The sequence below is a fragment of the Rattus norvegicus genome, chromosome 3 (genome assembly GCF_021556685.1).
Source record: "Rattus norvegicus strain SHRSP/BbbUtx chromosome 3, alternate assembly SHRSP_T2T, whole genome shotgun sequence".
Taxonomy (NCBI): Eukaryota; Metazoa; Chordata; class Mammalia; order Rodentia; family Muridae; genus Rattus; species Rattus norvegicus.
The window spans coordinates 33,361,401-33,380,483 of record NC_141536.1 but is presented as its reverse complement, the minus strand read 5'-3'; the positions used below and the strand labels follow the sequence as shown (position 1 = coordinate 33,380,483).

Sequence of the window (19,083 nt, the reverse complement as noted above, 5' to 3'; positions counted from 1 at the left end):
AAAGAATGAAAGAGAGAACACTGTAGTTAGCAATCAGCAGACTCATTCCTCAGACTTTTGTTTCAGTCTAGGCATTTTGAGCAGAGCTGTCCAATACAATCAGAGCCACTTACTTTATTCTTCCAGTATCTGCGTTAAAAAGTAAAGCTGAAAGGAAACACTCATCTCAACGATACGTTTATGAAATCCAGTATTAAAATTTGACTTCAATATGTACGTATGCAGCTATTTTTCGCTACAGTGTTGCCACTGAGGGATGTGCGCCTACCCCACCCCACAGTGAGTGTGCTCAGCCTGGGGTCTACTGCTCGCCATTGGTGCTTCTCGGCTGAGATGTGTCTAACACAGTGGACACAGAGCTTCCTACATCCTGGATCTAAGTATTTTGTCCTGACACACTCAAAGTATTCTCTCCCCAAAGTCAGTATGTTCTGAATCTGTGTGCAATCAGAGTAGCACAAAGGACTTCCTGTCCCAAGGGACAATCAGACATCGCTCATTAACCAGTGCACGCATCGCCAGGCAGGTCAGACATGGTCCTGACCAGGCATTCTACAAAGAGAGAATTGATTTGAAAGTGGGTTTCACACCAATGGAGTCATGAAGGTTTCAGAACAACACCCCCTTCCAGTTTACTCTGCCTCTTGGTAGAGGTCTATCCTTCTGACCTTGAACAGGTTCCCAGAATGGAAGTCTTTGACCTTTCTAGACTAGAAACTAGCCCTGAGTCATCTTCTGTTAACTCTTGTAAGCTTGACACTCAGAACATTGCAAAAGAGTCAACCCCTGCCAGCATGGAGGGGCCCTGACCCATCTGTGATTTCCCATCTGCCCTGTGGATTTCCAGCAGAGGTCACGGTACCCTCAGGCTGAGGAGGTGGGAAGGAACCCATTGGGCAAGTACAGTCTCGTCCTCTGAAGTGGCACAACAGGAAATATGCTGGAGCCGAAGAAAAACCCATCTGCTCCCCGGAGTTTGAACAGGACCCCATAACCTGACACACTACTTCCTGTTTACTCCAGCCTTCTGTCCACCTGCATGGCCTCACAGCCCTGCCACAATACTTTCTCCATGTTGTTTCTCTACAACCTCCTCATTCGTAACAGTGCAAGCAGCACCACATATTTTGCGTAAATAAAGACAACATAAATTATACATGAATGTAAAAAAGGAAAGAGGAACATGGAACGGAAGAGAAGAGGCAGGTGAGGGACAGTTCATGCTTTCTAAGAACAGCCATTCCTCCTGGACCCACACAGTAAATATGCAGTTATCTCATTCTGTCATTTCCCATGCTTACAACCTTCCCTGATTAAAGGGAACATAAGCAGCCTTTGATGATAATCTTGTAATTTCTAGAAGTTACAGAGAGATAAAACAATTAATAGGAAGGAGGAGTTTCCCGTTGGGCCTTTCTTGGGAGCCCATGGTTCCTGTTGAGTGTAGAATGATGGAGTCACTTACAATCCACCTTGAGCTGAAAACCAACAGGAAGGCTTTTGAAGCCGCACTGATATCCTACTTCACCTACGGGTTTGTTCCCCACACCTTATCCCCTGGGCAGAAGTGTGCCTGCAGGCAGGGAGGTGCTGGCTGCATACCTAACATTATGGCTGCAGCAATGACTACAGGCAACTCATGTTGACACAGGAGCATTTAGCACACAAATGCTGTGGCCTCAGTAACTCCAGCAGACCATGAAGTGAGGAGATTTCCACGAGAAAGATGGTATTCAACTTCCCCACTGCCCCCACGTATGAGTTCCAGCATGACTGGGCTGACAGCTTGAAAGAAATAGGGGCCACAAAGGAGGCTACTTTAGTGACTTCAGGGGCTGTGAGAGGTGGATTGTGACAGGCCGCTGAATGAAAAGGCAGAAGCCGAGATGGGGCTCTTCCTTCCCTACAATGAAGTGTTCTTCCCCTCTCCTCCCATTTTCAGATTGTTTTGGGTCAGTTAGAATATATCTATCCAGCCTCCTCCTACCCGGATGTCCATCTCCTTTGACGAATGCACCAGAGAAAATGGAAGGAAATGGGAAATGTTGAAGGTTAAAAATAAAACACCCATCCATACTCCCCTGTTTCTATCCCAGAAGGCCAGGGAATCTGAGAGCTTAACATCTGCTTCCGCGGACCTTCTCTCCAGGCCTGTAGAAAAGAGGCTCAGTCACCCAACAGCAGCAAGGGATCAGACCAAGGGACCGGGCAGTGGACAAGGCTCTGCCAACATGAGGCCGCAGATCAGAGGGGGAACGTGTGGCCAGATTTAGGAGGAAATAAGATCACCCTGCTTTAGAAAGGGTGCAGAAGGCTGAAGAAAGCGGCAATTATGCACATAAGGGTTTGCAAGAAGTATTTAGACTCCAGCCCTCAGCTTTGGCTTTTGAAATTGCTTGCAGTAGATTTAAGCTTAATCCAAACGGTACATAGTTTTATCTTTCCCTTTGCTTTTCTACAGTCCAATCCCCATTTATAAGAATTGCCAGTTGCCTTCTTTGCTTATCGCGGTGATGCAATCTGCCACGAAGGAACCGTTCCGCATTTTTGACTAGGAGAAATGCATAACCCAGACTACTGAAGCAAGGTCTTCCTGGTGCCACAGAGTCTCCTTCTGAGTTCTGGGTGGTAATCTCCAGGCCACCAGCACTGCCCACCTCAGGTCCCTCTGTCCTGGTGCCTACAGACACACTACTTTTCTTAGGCCCTAGCCTCACAACTACTGTAAGATTAGTACTGTTGAATTTTTGCTAATTTCTTGTCTGGGTTTCCTTCAACTCCTTCCACATTGTCTTATCAGACCCTACATAAGGACCCTTGTGTGACAGCCAAGAAATCTTCTTTGACGTGATGAGGACGGCTGCTCTCTCCATGTACTCCAGCCAAGGCCATGCAGAGAAACAGACGCAGAGGCTGCTCGGAGAAGTAGCCCCTACCCATTAAAGCAGACAAGGGGGTCTACGAAAATGTAAAGTGATGCCAATTAGTTAAGGGTTTTAAAAAAACTAATCTTTCCTTAAAAATGCCATTTATGCCTGAACTCATATGCCCACACCCACACAAAGACACACAAATACATAATTAAACAAAAACAAATTGTTTATGCAGTAAAAGGGCTACAGAGATGGTTCAGTGGTTGAGACCACATACTGTACTTGCAGAAGACCTGAGTTCAGTTCCAACGCCCACATAAGTCAGTTCATGCCCTTCTGTAATTCTTAAGTCCTCTTCTGGCCTCTGGAGGGATGTGTACTCATGTGTACTTTCCCACACGTAGACATACACAAAAATTAAAAATAAAACCTTTTTTTAAAAGAAAAAGTCACTTATGGTAATTTATTTAAATGAATCACTCATTTAATGTTTTAGTTTTAAAAGTTTATATGGTACATATGACAAATAGATACTAAAGCCCTCTGATTGTCACTGATCCTCTTTACGGATACACAGGGTACCTAAAGTCGAAACTTGAAGAACAGTCACACAGAAGCTCCAAGTTCCTGGTCTCAGGCCCACCTTCGTTTGGCCCTTCTCTGTGGAACGCAGAATAAGCAGCCCTGGCTAGGTGGTATGAGCATGTGCAGAAACAGCACTCACAGAAATGAGAACAGAGGCTGCTTCTGCTAACAACCCCTGACTTTCCCGTGGGCCCATGGGGGAACTGGAAAGCCGGATGAAAACATGGCATCCGGGTCTTTTGTGCCTTCCTGCTTTCTTCTGGGTCCTCTGCATACCTCTTCAGTTTGGCACGTTAGCTGCTCACAGAGCTCGGTCTAATCTAGCTCATCCCTTTCAAGGCTAAAGGAACAGTGACGTCATTATCCTAATGGAGTTTCGAGAAGAGGAAAACCCTCACAATAATTCCCTTAACCCCTAACTTCCTACCCTGCAGCACTGTGACCCTGGACCCCTATTCCTATATGAAGGCAATTACCCACGAGGGTAAAGATGCCTGTGACCTGAAATAGAAGTAACCATCTCCTGAGAAACACTGGCCCCGCCAGCAATAAGGGCTTCTGCAGTCCTCCCTCCAGAACCAGAGTGGAGACAAGTAGATAACCAGACCACACTGGACCAGGACTGCCCAACTCTGCATACACCTCCTGCCTCCTGCCCCAGTTACAACTTATGCCAAGCACCCTGAGACAGACTTGGAGTCCACAGGACCCAATTTGTTCCCTTTCCTAATGTGGCAGCTCTGACTTTTACCGTTACCCATCTCTTTGCCTGCTATCCTGGGAAGGTGGTCCAGCCTAGGTCCCCAAGGCTGCCTGTGGAACCTGCACTTTTACCCTAAAAATCTGCGCTTTTACTCTAGTTAGGAGACTTGTAAATGCCTGGTCTAGGCCCACAGACCACAGATTCACACTGACACGCTTGATCCTCAATGGACCTGTAAGTAGAACTACACAGAGGCACAAAGACAAAGTGACTTGGCCACAGAGTAAGAACCAGTCTCAGACCAAAGGGATCCAGCCCCACTTCGGTCGGTTGGAATCTGGTCGTTGTTTCTGCCTGTAGTGGGATCCTTGAATGAATGAAGTTTGTGATCGTCTAGTTGCTAGTGGCAAGGACTTTGGATCAGCAATATCTGGTCTGGAGGTTCAGAGGTGGGCTGCACCTGTCTGGAGGATCCCTGCATGCCATCAGTCAGACCAGTGTCAAGGGCTAAGATGACAGCCGCGTTGGCCCACCCTCCATGCAGTGTGACCACATCTCTGCTGAAAACAGCTAGCAAGCATCTTGAGGAGACACAAGATGAGTTACTTGTGACTGAGTGTCAGAACCAGGAAAGGGACACAGTGAGGGGTCACCCTAACAATGGTGCAAGACAAATGGGATTTGGGTGATTAAGACAAGAAGTCGCAGATGAAAAAACAGGAGGGCCCGAGGCAGACAAGGGCAGAGTGAGTGAGCAGCCTCTTGGGAGCTCAGTGCACAGCCGAAGACCTGAAAGGAAGGGCTCTGATGCCGGAGTAGCCAAGTGCTTAGAGAGGAAATTCCATTCTGCCTGGACGAAGGAAAGGAAGCGGTGGAGAAGTCAGGGGTTCTGAGGAGGTTGGAACGTCTTCTGATCAAAGGGAGACATGCCCATACCATAACTGGGCCAGAAGTTTATGGCTCCAGCTTCAAGTATGTGAAAATGATGAAGGGTGTGGGCACTGGGAGCTGAGGAGACGCAGGAGAGGCCTGCGTTAGAAACACCGACTCTCCTCTCTCTGCTGCACAGCTGGAACCTCCCCTGCATGAGCCGGGCTTACTGTGAGGAGAGTAGAAAGCGGTGTGTGGTGCATCCCACTGGCTAGGGCTCCATGGGCGTGGAGCCAAGGTCCGTACTGGAGCAGAGGTGCATCGGCCAGGCAGCCCAGCAGTCAGGATTCCAGGCTGAGTCACATGACTACTGAGACAGCAGACAGCAGTGAGCACGGGTAGAGCTTCGTTACACGTCTACTCCCATCCAGTTACCCAGGAATTTAAAGGTGCGATTCACACCAATAATTCACGATTATTTATCTTATTCACATTAGAGAGAGATCCTGAGGAAGTAGGACCTAAACAGGACAGCTATCCTCCAATGATAGGGTAAAGCCATGTGGAGCACGGACGAGGGTCACAACATGACAGCCCAGGTCACAGGCTCCCCCGGGGGCCAGGTTAACCAGGGGATCCTGTCAGGCAGTGGAAGGGGCTATCGGAACACTTTCCTTATGTCTCAAAACATGAACACAGAGCAGGAGAAAACACTTGTTTGCTTCATTAAATATATGTGCCACTCACTAAACGAATCCCTGTACAATCCCACCATGGCTTCTAAAATGGCACAGACATTTTACCAGTGGTTACATCCCCATACTCCGACTGCTTCATACTCAACTTGTCTCCAAGTTAGCCACTCAGCAGGAAAACAATGCAGTGCAGACACAAGAGACGTGGCGTGAGTCTAACAAAGGAGTGTGACCCCTTTGGTCTGGTCAAGGCACGTGCAAATGAGGGCACATCAGACGTGCAGCAGCAGCACTCGGCCACATTGCACTTTTCTGTTTATTTTCGATGAAAATTCAATTCAACTCTTATTAAATTATGATACGGTTAAGTGGTTTGAATTTCTGACTTGTGGTTTTGTTTTAATATAATTTTAAAATTTGTTTTGACTTTATGGCTGTGTTAAATATGTAAGAACAGGGAGTGTATATTATTTTAAATTTATAAATATTTAAATATTATAATAAAATAAATTCAACCAATGTTGGGGACCTCTGAGAATTGTATTTCTTAGAAATATTCTTTTAGTTTTTATGTTGGAGAAAATGTAACAGTTAAACATAAGAGAAATAAATAGATATACCCCTCTATATATATGTAGATAGATAAATATCCCCTACACACACACACACACACACACACACACACACACACACACACACACACGGGGTGGGGGGCAGGGGGTAGGGCACACATCACAGACAAATGGTTGAAGTCTAATAAATGAAGATTCAGCAATGCCCTCACAGCGCCATCTGGTGGATACATTCGAACAAGTCCTCATTTGGGTTGCCCAAGCATTGTCAAGAAAAGGAGCTATCTCTAGGGCCCTCAGAACCAGAGAGCTGGATAAATATTTAACTGGGTATCTACACTCAGTGTGGAGCCTCAAACAAGCACTCCACACTGCCTGAGAGGGCCATTTCATACCTTCTCTATTCTCAGAGGCCTACGGACCTTCTCCCCTCCTTCCCTGCTGATAATCTATGATTCTTACTTGCAAAATAAGAGGCCCAGTGCTCTGCCCACCCCAGCTAACTTCCTGATGCACCTGCACCTCCACCCCTGCCCCTTAGCTGGATGGATACCACAAGTTGATATTGGCATCTATTTTTAAGAGAAAGGCAACTATCTCAATCAACATCCTTCACATCTCTGCCTTCCATCAAATGTAGCTCCCAGCTGCCAGCTCATTCTTCACCACCACCATCAGCAGCACCAACATCAGCACCAGTGCCATTCACCATACAGTTCCAAACAAATTGCCTAAAGCAACCCAAGATCACCACCATCTGGCCTTCACCAACTACCCAGTCTCTATCTCCCTGTGACCTTACATACTCTTACCCAGGTTTTATTCTCATGTCACCTTGTTTTCACGACCTACTTGTCAATTTCAGGCCAGGCTACCTGTCCCCACTTTCCACTTCCCTCTCTACCCTGTAAATTCTAAAACATCGGATCATAAACACAATCTGTGGGTCTTCACTCTCTAGGCCTCTAACTCTGGCCTCTGCTGAGCTTCAGACTCCTGCCCACCTGTTGTGGAGCCATTTCATTCAAATTTTAAAGCTCTATTCTTAAGACTATGGAAGTAAGCAACCCACAAGTCTCAGGAAGTCCCTGAAACTGACCAGATATAAGCATTCCTTCTACCCCAGTAATATTAGATAAATAGTAAGAACTACAGAGGAGATTTGCTGTCAGTGAGGCAGCTTTGAGCTACCTACAAGTCATGCAGAGGATCAGGGTTCTAGCTGGGGTGGGCTTTCAGTGAGGCAGTGTCTTTGAGTTATCCTTGTTCTTATAAGTAACCCTAATGAATCTCATTGGTTCACCAAGTTGGACTTTTGTGTAATCATTTCTTTTGTCTGTCATCAGTTCCTTATCTGGGATAAAAACACATCAGTTATATCTCCAGGAACAGTATCAGACGACATAAATGGTACCTAGTCAGGGATGGATAGAAAACAAAAAAGAGATGGGGATGAGGGTTGCATAGCTCCTCCAATGCAGATCCATGTGAGGGTGGAACATCTGTGAGAGGAATTCTAATATACCTTTCCCTATGTGGTATGGGATGGCATGACCTCTTGCTGTAAGTGGTAGCTGTAGTTTTCATGAGATTTGTGACAGGACATAAAACCAAGGCCAAGCTGTCATATGGTAGATTCTCCATCTTGGTGGAGATTCCCAGAGTAACCATTTTCCTCTGTGGGAATGGGCAGCATCCTTGATGAATGGGGTCTACCTTCTGACTTTGGGATGCCTCCAAAGAGCTGATGGATTAAATAATGTGTTACAGACTCTGAGGTGACATGGAGCAGAAGAGATGATTGACTGGTCATGGTGTCAGTTGTCAGGCCCCTGGTATGAGTTGACAATCATTCAGCTGTTTTCCCAGATAGAACTTGCTAGCTTAAGGGGGACTTAAAATGGGAAAAGAACATGTAGTAATCGCCTGCCTCTATATGTGCCCTGTTTTAAATGAGATATAGGTATGGCCTTGCCACCTCTTATGGATGGGTACAAAAATGCAACACATTCTGTTGAAGAGCACCTTGTGGGATCCAAAAAGAGCCTATGGAAGAAGTCAGCTAATGAGGGAGAAGAGAATAAGGTAAAAGTGGTTTTAAAAAACCCTCAGGTCTAACCATTAACATAGGAAAAGAGAATCCACGGCTCAAGATGTGCATGGGGTCCTTTAAAACGCCCCATGCAGCGGGTGGTGGTGACGCACGCCTGTAATCCCAGCACCCAGGAGGCAGAGGCAGGGGGTCTCTGAGATTGAGGTCAGCCTGGTCTACAAAGTGAGTTCCAGGACAGTCACAGCTACACAGACCATAATAACCAGGAAGTACCTGCCGCTCAGCTTCTTGAACAGGGAAAGATTTCTACACAGGCCGTAAGGAGGGCCTGTCCCGGCCTGGCCTGTCATGGCCTGACCTGTGAGGCTGGGGGGCATGAAGGCAGATGGCATCATTCTGAGTGCTGTGGCAATGAGAAGTTAAGCTGGGAACCAGAGTTGTCAACATGAGGGAAACCAACGTCTGATGGATTGGCTCATTGGAACCATTAGAACTCAAGGTTTTCACAGGTGAGGTCCTCATGAACATGAGGGACTGGAAGATGACAAAAGGGCAGGTGTCAGTCACTGAGAGAATCAGCTCGGGAGAGAGGGCTGATGCCTGGCTCACCGGGCCTGGCAGACCTGTTTACCCAAAGTTAAAAAAGAGACTGACTCAACGGGGACCCCAGGAAGAGCAGGGGGCTTTGGTGGCTTTGCTGAGCTCCAACGTGACCTTTATGATGTAAGAGAGGCTCTGAGATCTGAACACAGCCAACATGTAAACTGGGTTCATAAAACACAACAGCGAAATCAACAGAGACGATGAAAAAAAGGAGGCAAAATGGAGAGGGGATTTGCATGAATGGTAGCAAGATTTGTGTTAGCCAAATGCTGTGCTACTGGGCTTCTAAAAGCCTTCAGAGCCTGAGCAAAGTTCAGGCTAAATAATAGGTTAAATAATAAATGACAGAGACAGACCTGGGGTGAGCGGAGTACACGGTATTAATGTGCTAAGGTGCAGAAATATTACCTAGTCCAGGCTGGTGAGAGGCACAGCATGGGTCACAGTGCCATGCTGCAGCCTATCGGAGCCTGGGAGCCGGTTCAGGCAGCAGGCACAGAGTGCAACCCTTTGCTGCACTAAGCCCTAAGTTGGCCACACCGACAACAGCACAGGTAAAGAGATGAACAGCAGCCCTGTGACAGCAGGGTGTGAGGCGGGATGGCTCGAGGGTAATGTCTACAGATTACAGAGGACTAAAGGGATAGTGTCTCCCATCCGCACCACTATACCTAACACTGTGTGTGTTTGTTACTTAACACAGAGTTTCTCTGTGAAACTGCCCTGGCTGTCCTAGAACTCACTGACCAATCTGGCATCAAACTCAGAGATCTGCCAGCCTCTGCCTCCTGAGTGCTGGGATTGAAAATATGCACCACCATGCCCAGCTTCTAACATTGTACTTTTGAAGAAGTAAGTTATAAATGGGATGAGATCTTTTCGTGCTGTATCAGATCGTGTTAAGGCTCCTTTTCTAGTGTGCCCTTAGCCGCTCAGGACCACTGGCACTGCTTGAAATGGATGCCAATGGTCCTTCCAGAGGCTCTGACCACACTCTGTAGAAAGGTTTCGTTATAGAGTGCCAACTCTCGGGTGTCTTCAGATTTATACAAGCGTGCGGGAGAACAGTTAAGGCAGCTCTTGAGCTAACATGGGAGCATCCTGCACAAGCAGAAGACAACACTCCTAGAAGCCAAAGAACTGTTACAGAATCACAGAGAAAAATCTAGTGACAACAGTGGCCTAACGCTCTAGGAGCTGTTGGCTACAGAGAATTCCACCTTCCCACACCCCAAAACATCCAAAGGCCATTGCCTCTGCTGTTGGCTCCATGCCAGAACTACATGGTGAGCCCTGACTGGCAAACAGGGTGCATGCATCGATTACAAAACAGAGAAACTGGGTTGGGGCTGAACTGGAGGCTTCCTCCCTTGCTGTCTGGCTTTCATGATGCTGCAAGGCGATGCGCAGGCTGCTGGGGGAGAACTGTCACCAACAGTCCTGGACGGACCCTGCATGCCACACTATCAAAACGCCAAGCAAGATGTGACTACAGATGGCTTGGGGTGTGGCCAACTGCTTTCCAACTAGATTTAAACTCCACTCTACAGGGGAGAATTCACTTCTGCTGCTGTAAGAGCCAATAAAAATCCGAGCTGGGGATGTTCACAGGCCAGAGTGGGAAACAGCCGCCATGGTTTTATTAAGCAGATGTGATGTGGCTGTCAAACTGCCTTCTAAATGTCTGTGCATTTACCTGTGGGTCGCTGTCGCTCTCACAAGTTGGTCATAGAGAGAAACTCCCTTTTGTAAATGATGGCACTCAGAAACTCTGGCAAAGCTCTTAAGGACACCATACCGTCACTGTGGTATAGTAGCTTAATGCTTAGCCTTAGACAGACATCTGGGTCATCTCCTTTGAGGTTCAGGGTCATCACAGAAAAAGACTATAGAAAGAACTGTTACGAGCCAGAGGAAGTCATGGAATATTGTGTAGCAATTTCCTCTGAATTAAAACATTTCATCCTGGAAGGAAGCTCATTAGCATTTAGAATGTGAACAATTCACAAACCTCAAGAAGTCCCTGAAACTTATCAGGTACACAGAAAGCACCCAGCTGGAACTGGATGGATAAAGTATGCTTAAGGAGCTTCAACTTCAGTTCAAGCCATCATAAACCACTTGCAATTCAGTGAGAAAAAAAATAAATTTTTACAGTTGTTTCTTTCAAGGCTTTGAAACTCTCCTCAGTTCTGATTTTTGTTCTCTTTAAAAAAAGGCTTTCTATATGTCAGGCTAGTCTGGAACTCAATGTACAGTTGAGTATGACTGTGAATTTCTGATATTCCTGTTTCTGTATCTCAAATATTCAGATTAAATGTTTGGAGCACCATACTGTGTTTGACAGAGAAGTTGTGACTTTTCAATCTTCAGTATAAGAGGCCGTACCAGTAATACATGATCAACATTTGGTTATGCACACCTTACACAAGATGTGAGTTTTACATCCACTGTGGTAGCTCGCACCTGTGACTCCAACACTTGGGAGGCTCAGGCAGGAAGACTGTTGTGAGTTCAAAGGAAGTCTGGGCTACATACAGAGTTCCAGGTCAACCTGGACTTGAGTGGGCTTGGCAGGGCTTTACTGAATCCCAGGAGGAGAGAATCCCTGGCCCAGGACTTGTTGGGAGGTCAGAACTCACAGTGTGCTTTCACCAAATGACAACCTACACACTGCATGTTGCCCAGCCTGCTAAGTATCCAGCCCACCATGCATCCTTATTCTCCTAACAATGTGACTCCTGTTGCAGTCTAAATCCCTTTCCCCTAGCTCATGTTTGTAAACACTTGTTCCTCCATTGGTAATGCTATTCAGAGAGACTGTGAACTGTTAAAAGGTGCGGCCCTTGAAACCTCTCCCTAGCCCTTCCTTCTGCTGCCTTCTCTGGTTCCTGGTCCGACATGAGGTATAGAGCTCCTGTCTCTAGGAACTAAGCTTTTTCTAACACCTCAGTGACACTGAATCTTCTAAAGCCAGGGATCAGTATTGATCTTTCCCCCATTAGGTAATTACTGCAGGTATGATGCTCGCAATGACATAAAATCAATTCCCTTTGGGGCACCAATGTACCCCAATAAAGCTGCTTTTAGATTCTAGTCTCCTATGTGGCCATGGGCTCTGAGGCAGGCACGGGGTGTAGACTTTAGTTTTGCATGGGTACTCTGAGGGAGGCTGCTGTGGCCAGGAGAGCTGCCTTGGCCTCGCCCTGGCTTCCTCTTGGGATACAACTCCTGGAAAGAAGGCAAGAGGCTGAAAGTCTAGCAGAAGTCATTCTGGAGACCATGAGGTGACCGGAGGGAAGGAGGCGTCTACAGAGGACAAGAGTCTAACAGTGTGAGTTTCTATGGTCTCTATGGACCTTACTAACTATACCCAGTCCTTACACTTCTTTCCCATGAGAAACAAACTGTAATTGTATATGAGCCCTGGTTACTACAGGAAGCAGGTATTACTGCTGGATATCAAAACTACTGGCCATTCTTGGAAAAAACAAACAAACAAACAAACAAAAACAACAAAACAAAACAAAACAAAATAAAAAAAAAAAAGGCCCAGGTAGGCCCTGCTCCACTAGTAGCCTGGCCTATTGTCCAAGATGATACTTTTACCCACCTAAGCTGATACCTTTATTACTGTTGTGCTGTACTGAACCCAGGTCCCATACATACTAAGTGCACACCCCTCTGCTCTCTGCCTCCAGCCTCCACAAGAATTTGAGATCTTTCTTTGCTAAACTGCCCCAAATGACCACTTCTCAGTCCTGACAACGTGCAATCGAAAACAATTCAGTAATATCCAATTTGATTTTATTTCAGACTGGAAGCACAGTTTGGACATGAACAGGTGGCTTACTAACTCATTTGCGATACAGTGATACTCCCAATGTGCTGCCCCACTGCAGATGGCCGAGGCCCGCCCTCTGTTTCCTGCTCACCTGACCAGACTTTGGCTAATTCCTTGCTGTTTACATAAAGCTATGGAAACACCTTTCCAGAAGCCTTCAGCTGGGCCTTAGCAATGTTGTCATCATGCCCTGTTCATGGTGTTGGACCATTCACTTCATACACCAACTCGAAAAGCACTGGATAAATTGAGGTAATCCTAAGTTGCTCTTGACCACCAAGGCATCTCTTGATAGATCTTCCCCTGCTCTGTCAGCAAGCCTCCCTAGAGAGGGCTCAGAGCCCAGGAGTCACTTTGTGACCATCCCCTCCCATCTACACACTCCAAGTCTGAGGTTTTCTGAGCCAAGCTTTTGGGCCCTCTGCTGTCCACTGCCAGCCTGACTGGGAATCTCTTTCTCTGTTCAGTTACTAAGGACAGGCTTAACCCTCCCATTTCCTCTCCCAGAAGCAGACACTCTTCGACTGTCAGAGTAATGTTGAGCATCTGAGTTCAGGAACTGGGGCTCATAGACCACTGTCTCAGAGAAAAAGCGGTCTATCCCCACTCGAACATAAACCACACATTCCTCAAAACCCCACTTACCAAGGCTCACAATAAGGATACAAACATGACTCTTAACCCGCTCTTTGTATTGGTTCCTGAGACTTAAAGCCACCCCCTACTTCTGTCTCGATTTGTAGATACAGCTGCAGAGGGAAGTCCCACAGACCAAAGCCCAGAGGAAGCATTCATCAACCCGAGAGGTGATTAGGCCGGGCCTAGCTCAGGGTTGCCCCAACCCAGGGACCCTTGGCGAGAGGATCCTTTGGCTGTATGTGCTCGCAAAGCTAGGCTCAGATTTCTCTTACCCGGATCCCAGGCCTCTTCCTGGAACAGAGCTGAACTAATCTCTATTAGATAATAGGGCTGAAGGCCAGGGTGGGGTTTCAGAGCGGCAAGAGGGGTATGCCTCATAAGCACTGGGGTTGCTGTGAAGAGAAAACACCCCAGGCTGCAGGGACTCACTCTGCATTTACTTCTGGTAGTGAGTGGAGTTTGAAGATCCACCTCCTCCCCGGACGGCATGGACGGCTGTTGGAGATGATGCAGGATAGTGTCCTGGGCGGATGGGCTTGGCTATATCCCAGAGAAAGGAGAGAGAAGAGCATCACTGGTGATGACCAGTCACGTGTTTATCAGTACTGCGTTGCCTACCTACCCCCAGACCTTCCTGGGAATAGCAGGTCTGGGCTCTGAGAAATAAACTAAGGGCACCCACGTAATTCAGGGAGCAGAAAGAACTTACATATTAATCATCTTATTTTTTCCTTTTTTATTTAGAAAGATTCTTTTTCTCTACTTACTTATCTATTTATTTGTATTTTCTGTACATTGGTGTTTTGCCTGCATGTATGTCGGGCTGAGGGTGACAAATCCCCTGGAACAGGAGTTACAGACAGTTGCAAGCTGCCATGTAGGAATCGAACCTGGGTCCTCTGGAAGAACAGCCAGTGCTCTTAATTGCTGAGCCATATCCCCAGTCTCTAACCATTTTATTTTTAAGGGTTAAATTTTAAATAAATAAATAAATAAATAAGTATTGCAAGCAAAGGACTTTGGTTGTTATGGATCCATAGATCCCTATAGAATTCACGAGAATTCTACCTGTGATGAGCTTTCTAGGAAAAGAGGCCACAATTTTCAGTAGAGTCTCAAAGGGTAAGAAACAGAATAAATTCAATATATCACTAATCTAAGGGATTTTTAAGGTGGAAACAACAAAGGTGCTGTCTCACAATATAGCTAACAAAACAGTATCTGATGGGAAATACTGTTGCAGGCTATTAAGGATGTTTCAATAAAAAAATAACTCCAGACAGCAGCCGTACGTCCCTTTATCCCTCTGGCTTTAGCTTGGATTCTAAGATAGAGCAGCCACAACCACTATTCCTGTTTGCGCCAAGTGTCCAACTCCACAGGCGCTGGGGCTTGCACTCCAGGCCACCATTCAGCTTGCGACACTACTCAGTGTTGCCAGCCTGGCTCTTATCAGACTGCCTATGAGGATTTTCCTGAGGCAGACAGATGGCATTCTTCATGGTCCTGCTGAGAAATATTCATAGATTATACTATTTCCAAGAGTGTGCCTCTGTTTACAGCCAAAAGTTACAGCACAGCTGGCCTCTGAGGCTTAGCACACAGTTCTGAAGAGCACGTGACACTCAGGAGGCCAGTGGCGTCTGAATCTCATGCTTTCCCAAGATGAACACCAGCTTGCCAGGAATTCCAAGTCCCACTGCTCTATCCTATCCTCTCGGATGAGGGAAATCCCAAGTAAGGTCACTATAGCTCCCATCCCTTGGTGCACATATACCGATCTGAGCCGAATGTGCCCTCCTGGCCATGTTCTTGGCCCGCACAGCCTCCTTGATGCGATCCACTTCCTGCTGGTAGCGCTTTCGGTCCCTCATGGCATTCTCCTTGGCCTCTTTGAGCGCACTCTCCAAGGCCTTGACACGCTCTGCAGTAGCACGGAGCCTCTTCTCCAGCTTGGGGAGTTCACAGCGCAAATCCGCATTGTCCCGGACCAGCTGCAGCAGAGAGTCAAAGAAGCCAGTTATGAACAAGGCTGTGCTACTCTCTGGCAGGACAAGGGCAGGGAAGAAGAGACAACCCTGATCAGCAGCCTACAAGGTTGTCTTTGAGGGTCCATGTAACCCCAATTCACAGGAGCAGCAATGGGGGGAGAATAAAAGTAGAAGCCATGTCCAGCCACAGGGCAGGTTTATTCTGGGGTAGGACAAGCTTTCTCTTTTGGTGGAGTATGTTTGGGAAGGGAAGGGACTGTGATGAGTTTATTACTCTAGGATGTAGGCGTGAGCTGAGAAATTCCAAGTCAGTAAATGGGTACATTCTAGAGTCCTCTGCAGACCTTGCAGACCATGGTCTGTACTGGCACTGGCTTGAAATGGAGCTTAACGATATATCCAGAGGCTCGAAGCAACAAGAAGGGACTGTTTGTTCCTCTTTAATTAGGATCCTAGGTAATGGTGAGCTCCAGTGCCAGTGTGAGCATCATTGGCGAGCCCCAGTGCCAGTGCTAGCATCATTGGTGAGACCTAGTGCCAGTGCTAGCATCATTGGTGAGCCCCAGTGCCAGTGTTAGCATCACTGGTGAGCCCCAGTGCCAGTGTTAGCATCACTGGTGAGCCCCAGTGCCAGTGCTAGCATCACTGGTGAGCCCCAGTGCCAGTGCTAGCATCATTGGTGAGCCTCAGTGCCAGTGCTAGAATCATTGGTGGGCCCCAGTGCCAATGCTAGCATCATTGGTGAGCCCCAGTGCCAGTGCTAGCATCATTGGTGAGCCCCAGTGCCAGTGCTAGCATCATCTCTGCCCTCTGACTTGGTGAAAGCTGCTAGACCACTCTGCATCTTGGGTGTTGCATACATAAAACAACAGGACCATAGTGAGACAGTCACTTAGAACTGCTCCCACTGAATAGTATTGACCCTTCACTTGAACCTTGTGGTAGTTCCTTGTCATTGTCAACACAACCCAATTTAGAGTCACATACAGGGTAAGTTATATGTCTCTGAGGACATTTCCAGAGAGGTTTACTGGAGGGAAGACCCATCATGAGCACAGACAGAGTCATCCCCAGAGGCTGGGATCTGAGGTTAAAGAAAAGGGGAAAAGAAGAAAGTTGGATGGACATCAGTGTTCGTCTTCTCTGCTTCCTGATATGCCCACATGTGAACAAATCCTACCAGCACAGTCACAAGCCAATTTCCACCATGCTTTTCCGTCCTAAGACACTGTACCCTCAAGCCATGAGGTACATGGCTTTAAGTCTTCCCCTCGACCTCCCTTTTGTCAGGTATTTGGCCTACAAAATGAAAATAGTTACAAGAGTGGACTCAGAGTGGGAAGGCACCGCTGTAAGGAGCCTGCTTGGCGTTGGGACAGTTTATGTGAGGATCGAACATGGAAGAGACCTACTATAGACCTGCAGGTTTAACAGGCCGCTGGTGCCATAAGCAGAACCTAGTGGACTATTCTCCTGGGAGTTTGGAGAATGCCAACAGAAAGGAGGACAGTGATGGCCAGGCTCATGAAGTGACATGAGTAATCTGGACTCTGTTGTGAACCAACCTAGAGATCATTCATGTTATAATATGAATGGCAAAAAGAAAAAAAAAAATCTAGCTGTATTCTCTGCTCTCCACTCAACATGTAGCCTTGCTCCATTGGGCCCCAGCCACAGTGATCTGTGTTCTCTGATCTGAAATCTTGAGCAGAGCTAAATCCAAAAGTTATGCACTAATGAATTTTTTTCTTTCTTTTTTTTTAAATTTATTTAATACTTAATAATAATTCTTTGGTTTCCGGGCAAACATCCCCCTCCCCCCTCCCCTTCCTTATGGGTGTTCCCCTCCCCATCCTTCCCCCATTGCCGCCCTCCCCCCCAACAGTCTAGTTCACTGGGGGTTCAGTCTTAGCAGGATCCAGGGCTTCCCCTTCCACTGGTGCTCTTACTAGGATATTCATTGCTACCTATGAGGTCAGAGTCCAGGGTGAATTTGAGAAGAACATTTCAAGATAAGATTCAGGCTGTGGCATGGTTATTGTTATTTGTTCTTAGATTTATGGTGACAGGGAGTGGAAAGATACAAAAAATTAAAGTTTGGCAAGGAAAGGAACTACATGAGCTTAAAGCTGGTGTGGACAAGATGGCTGTGATTATTAAAGGCATTAAAGCCATTGAGAAACTTCACACACTGGAAATCAGACAGAATAAAAGTTGCCTTTAGGGAAAGATCCTCACCCTACCCACAAACATGGTTGGAAAACTTTCCTTTGAAATAGAATACTTGAACTTCTAGGGCATACTGCTCATGGAGGGCCACTTGGGGAAGTGTCTTTTCAGGCTGTTTGGAAGGCACACAAAGAACATTGTAGCTGCAGTAACACTGTAGCCGCAGTCCGCTGGGGCAAGGCTACATTTTGAGTGGATAGCAGAACTTTGTATCATTTACATACTAATTTTGAAGGCAGGTAACATCCAAAACAGAGGGCAGGTGTCACAGAAGCTTGCATTAGTATCCCAAAGAACCATTAAGGCCCAGCAATGTGTATTACAGAAAGATTACCTGTGTGGAATTTATGAGTTGTGCATAAAGCTGTGAAGATGAAACCTAAGCTGCAATAGCCAGCCCAAGAGAGAGCCCGCAGGTATCCATGGTAACAGAGCCTGAGGGGTGGGGCTACACAAGCCCACTGGAGCATAGATGTTGCTATCACAAACCCAAGATGCTGGAAATGGAGCAGGAGGGTTTGCTCCAATCTCTTCATGCTTTCCCCTTGTTTCTTCTTTTGGAAATGTTGACTTTGTACCACTGCATATTAGAAACACACGTACTATTTTGTTGGTTGTGTTGTTCCCCATGTAGGTGCTCACAGTTAAAATAATACCTCGAGTCTCAGGGCAGACAATGAACTTGGGCTTTCAAAGAATGTTGGTGTTGGTAAGACTTAGGAGACTCCTGGAGGTTAACTAAACGCATTTTACATCATCAGACGGCTACGCATCTTTAAGACCAGAGGTCTAATATTTTGGTTTAAAGGTGATCAGTAGGCTGGAGAGTTGGCTTAGTATTTAAGGGCACTTGACCTTGTACGAGACCAGCTTCAATTCTCAGTACCCACATAGTGGCTCACACTGTAACTCCAGTTTCAGGGTATCTGGCGTATTCTTCTGGCCTCATTGGGAACCAGGCATGTACATGGCACACAGACATACATGTAAGCCAAACACCCACACACATAAATTAAAAAATAAAATAAACTTGATGGGGCAGTTGATGGTACATGCCTAATCCTAGCCCAGGAGGCAGAGGCAGGTGGATCTCTGAGTTGGAGACCAGCCTTGTCTATAGATCAAGTTCCAGGACAGCAGGGCTACACGAGAAACCCTGTCTTGAAAACTGATGGTTGGATAGATGGATGATGGATGGATGGATGAATGGATGGATAGATGAATGGATGGATGGATGATAGAAAAATTGATCATTTTGGGTGTTCAGTTGACAGGTAGTAGACTTATGATACTTAATTGTCAACTTGTCTGTCTAGGTGCATGTTTGACAATTTCCAGAGAGACTCCTAACTAAGGATGGAAGATCCACCCTGAATGGCGGGCGTCATAATCCTCTAGGATCCTGGACTGAGGAAAAAGTAACAAA

The 19,083-nt window shown here is 46.6% G+C and overlaps 1 protein-coding gene across 2 annotated transcripts in view; it reads right to left on the bottom strand.

Moving 5' to 3' along the window:
- The window catches only part of Kif5c (kinesin family member 5C), a 153,655-nt gene that overhangs the window by 3,668 nt on the left and 130,904 nt on the right, over nucleotides 1-19,083 (bottom strand). Inside the window, 2 exon segments of one of the 2 annotated variants that reach the window (NM_001107730.1) lie at nucleotides 13,867-13,977; nucleotides 15,215-15,431. In NM_001107730.1, coding sequence (NP_001101200.1) covers nucleotides 13,874-13,977; nucleotides 15,215-15,431 — 321 coding nt within the window. In that variant the 3' untranslated portion in view covers nucleotides 13,867-13,873. 2 annotated transcript variants of the gene reach the window in all.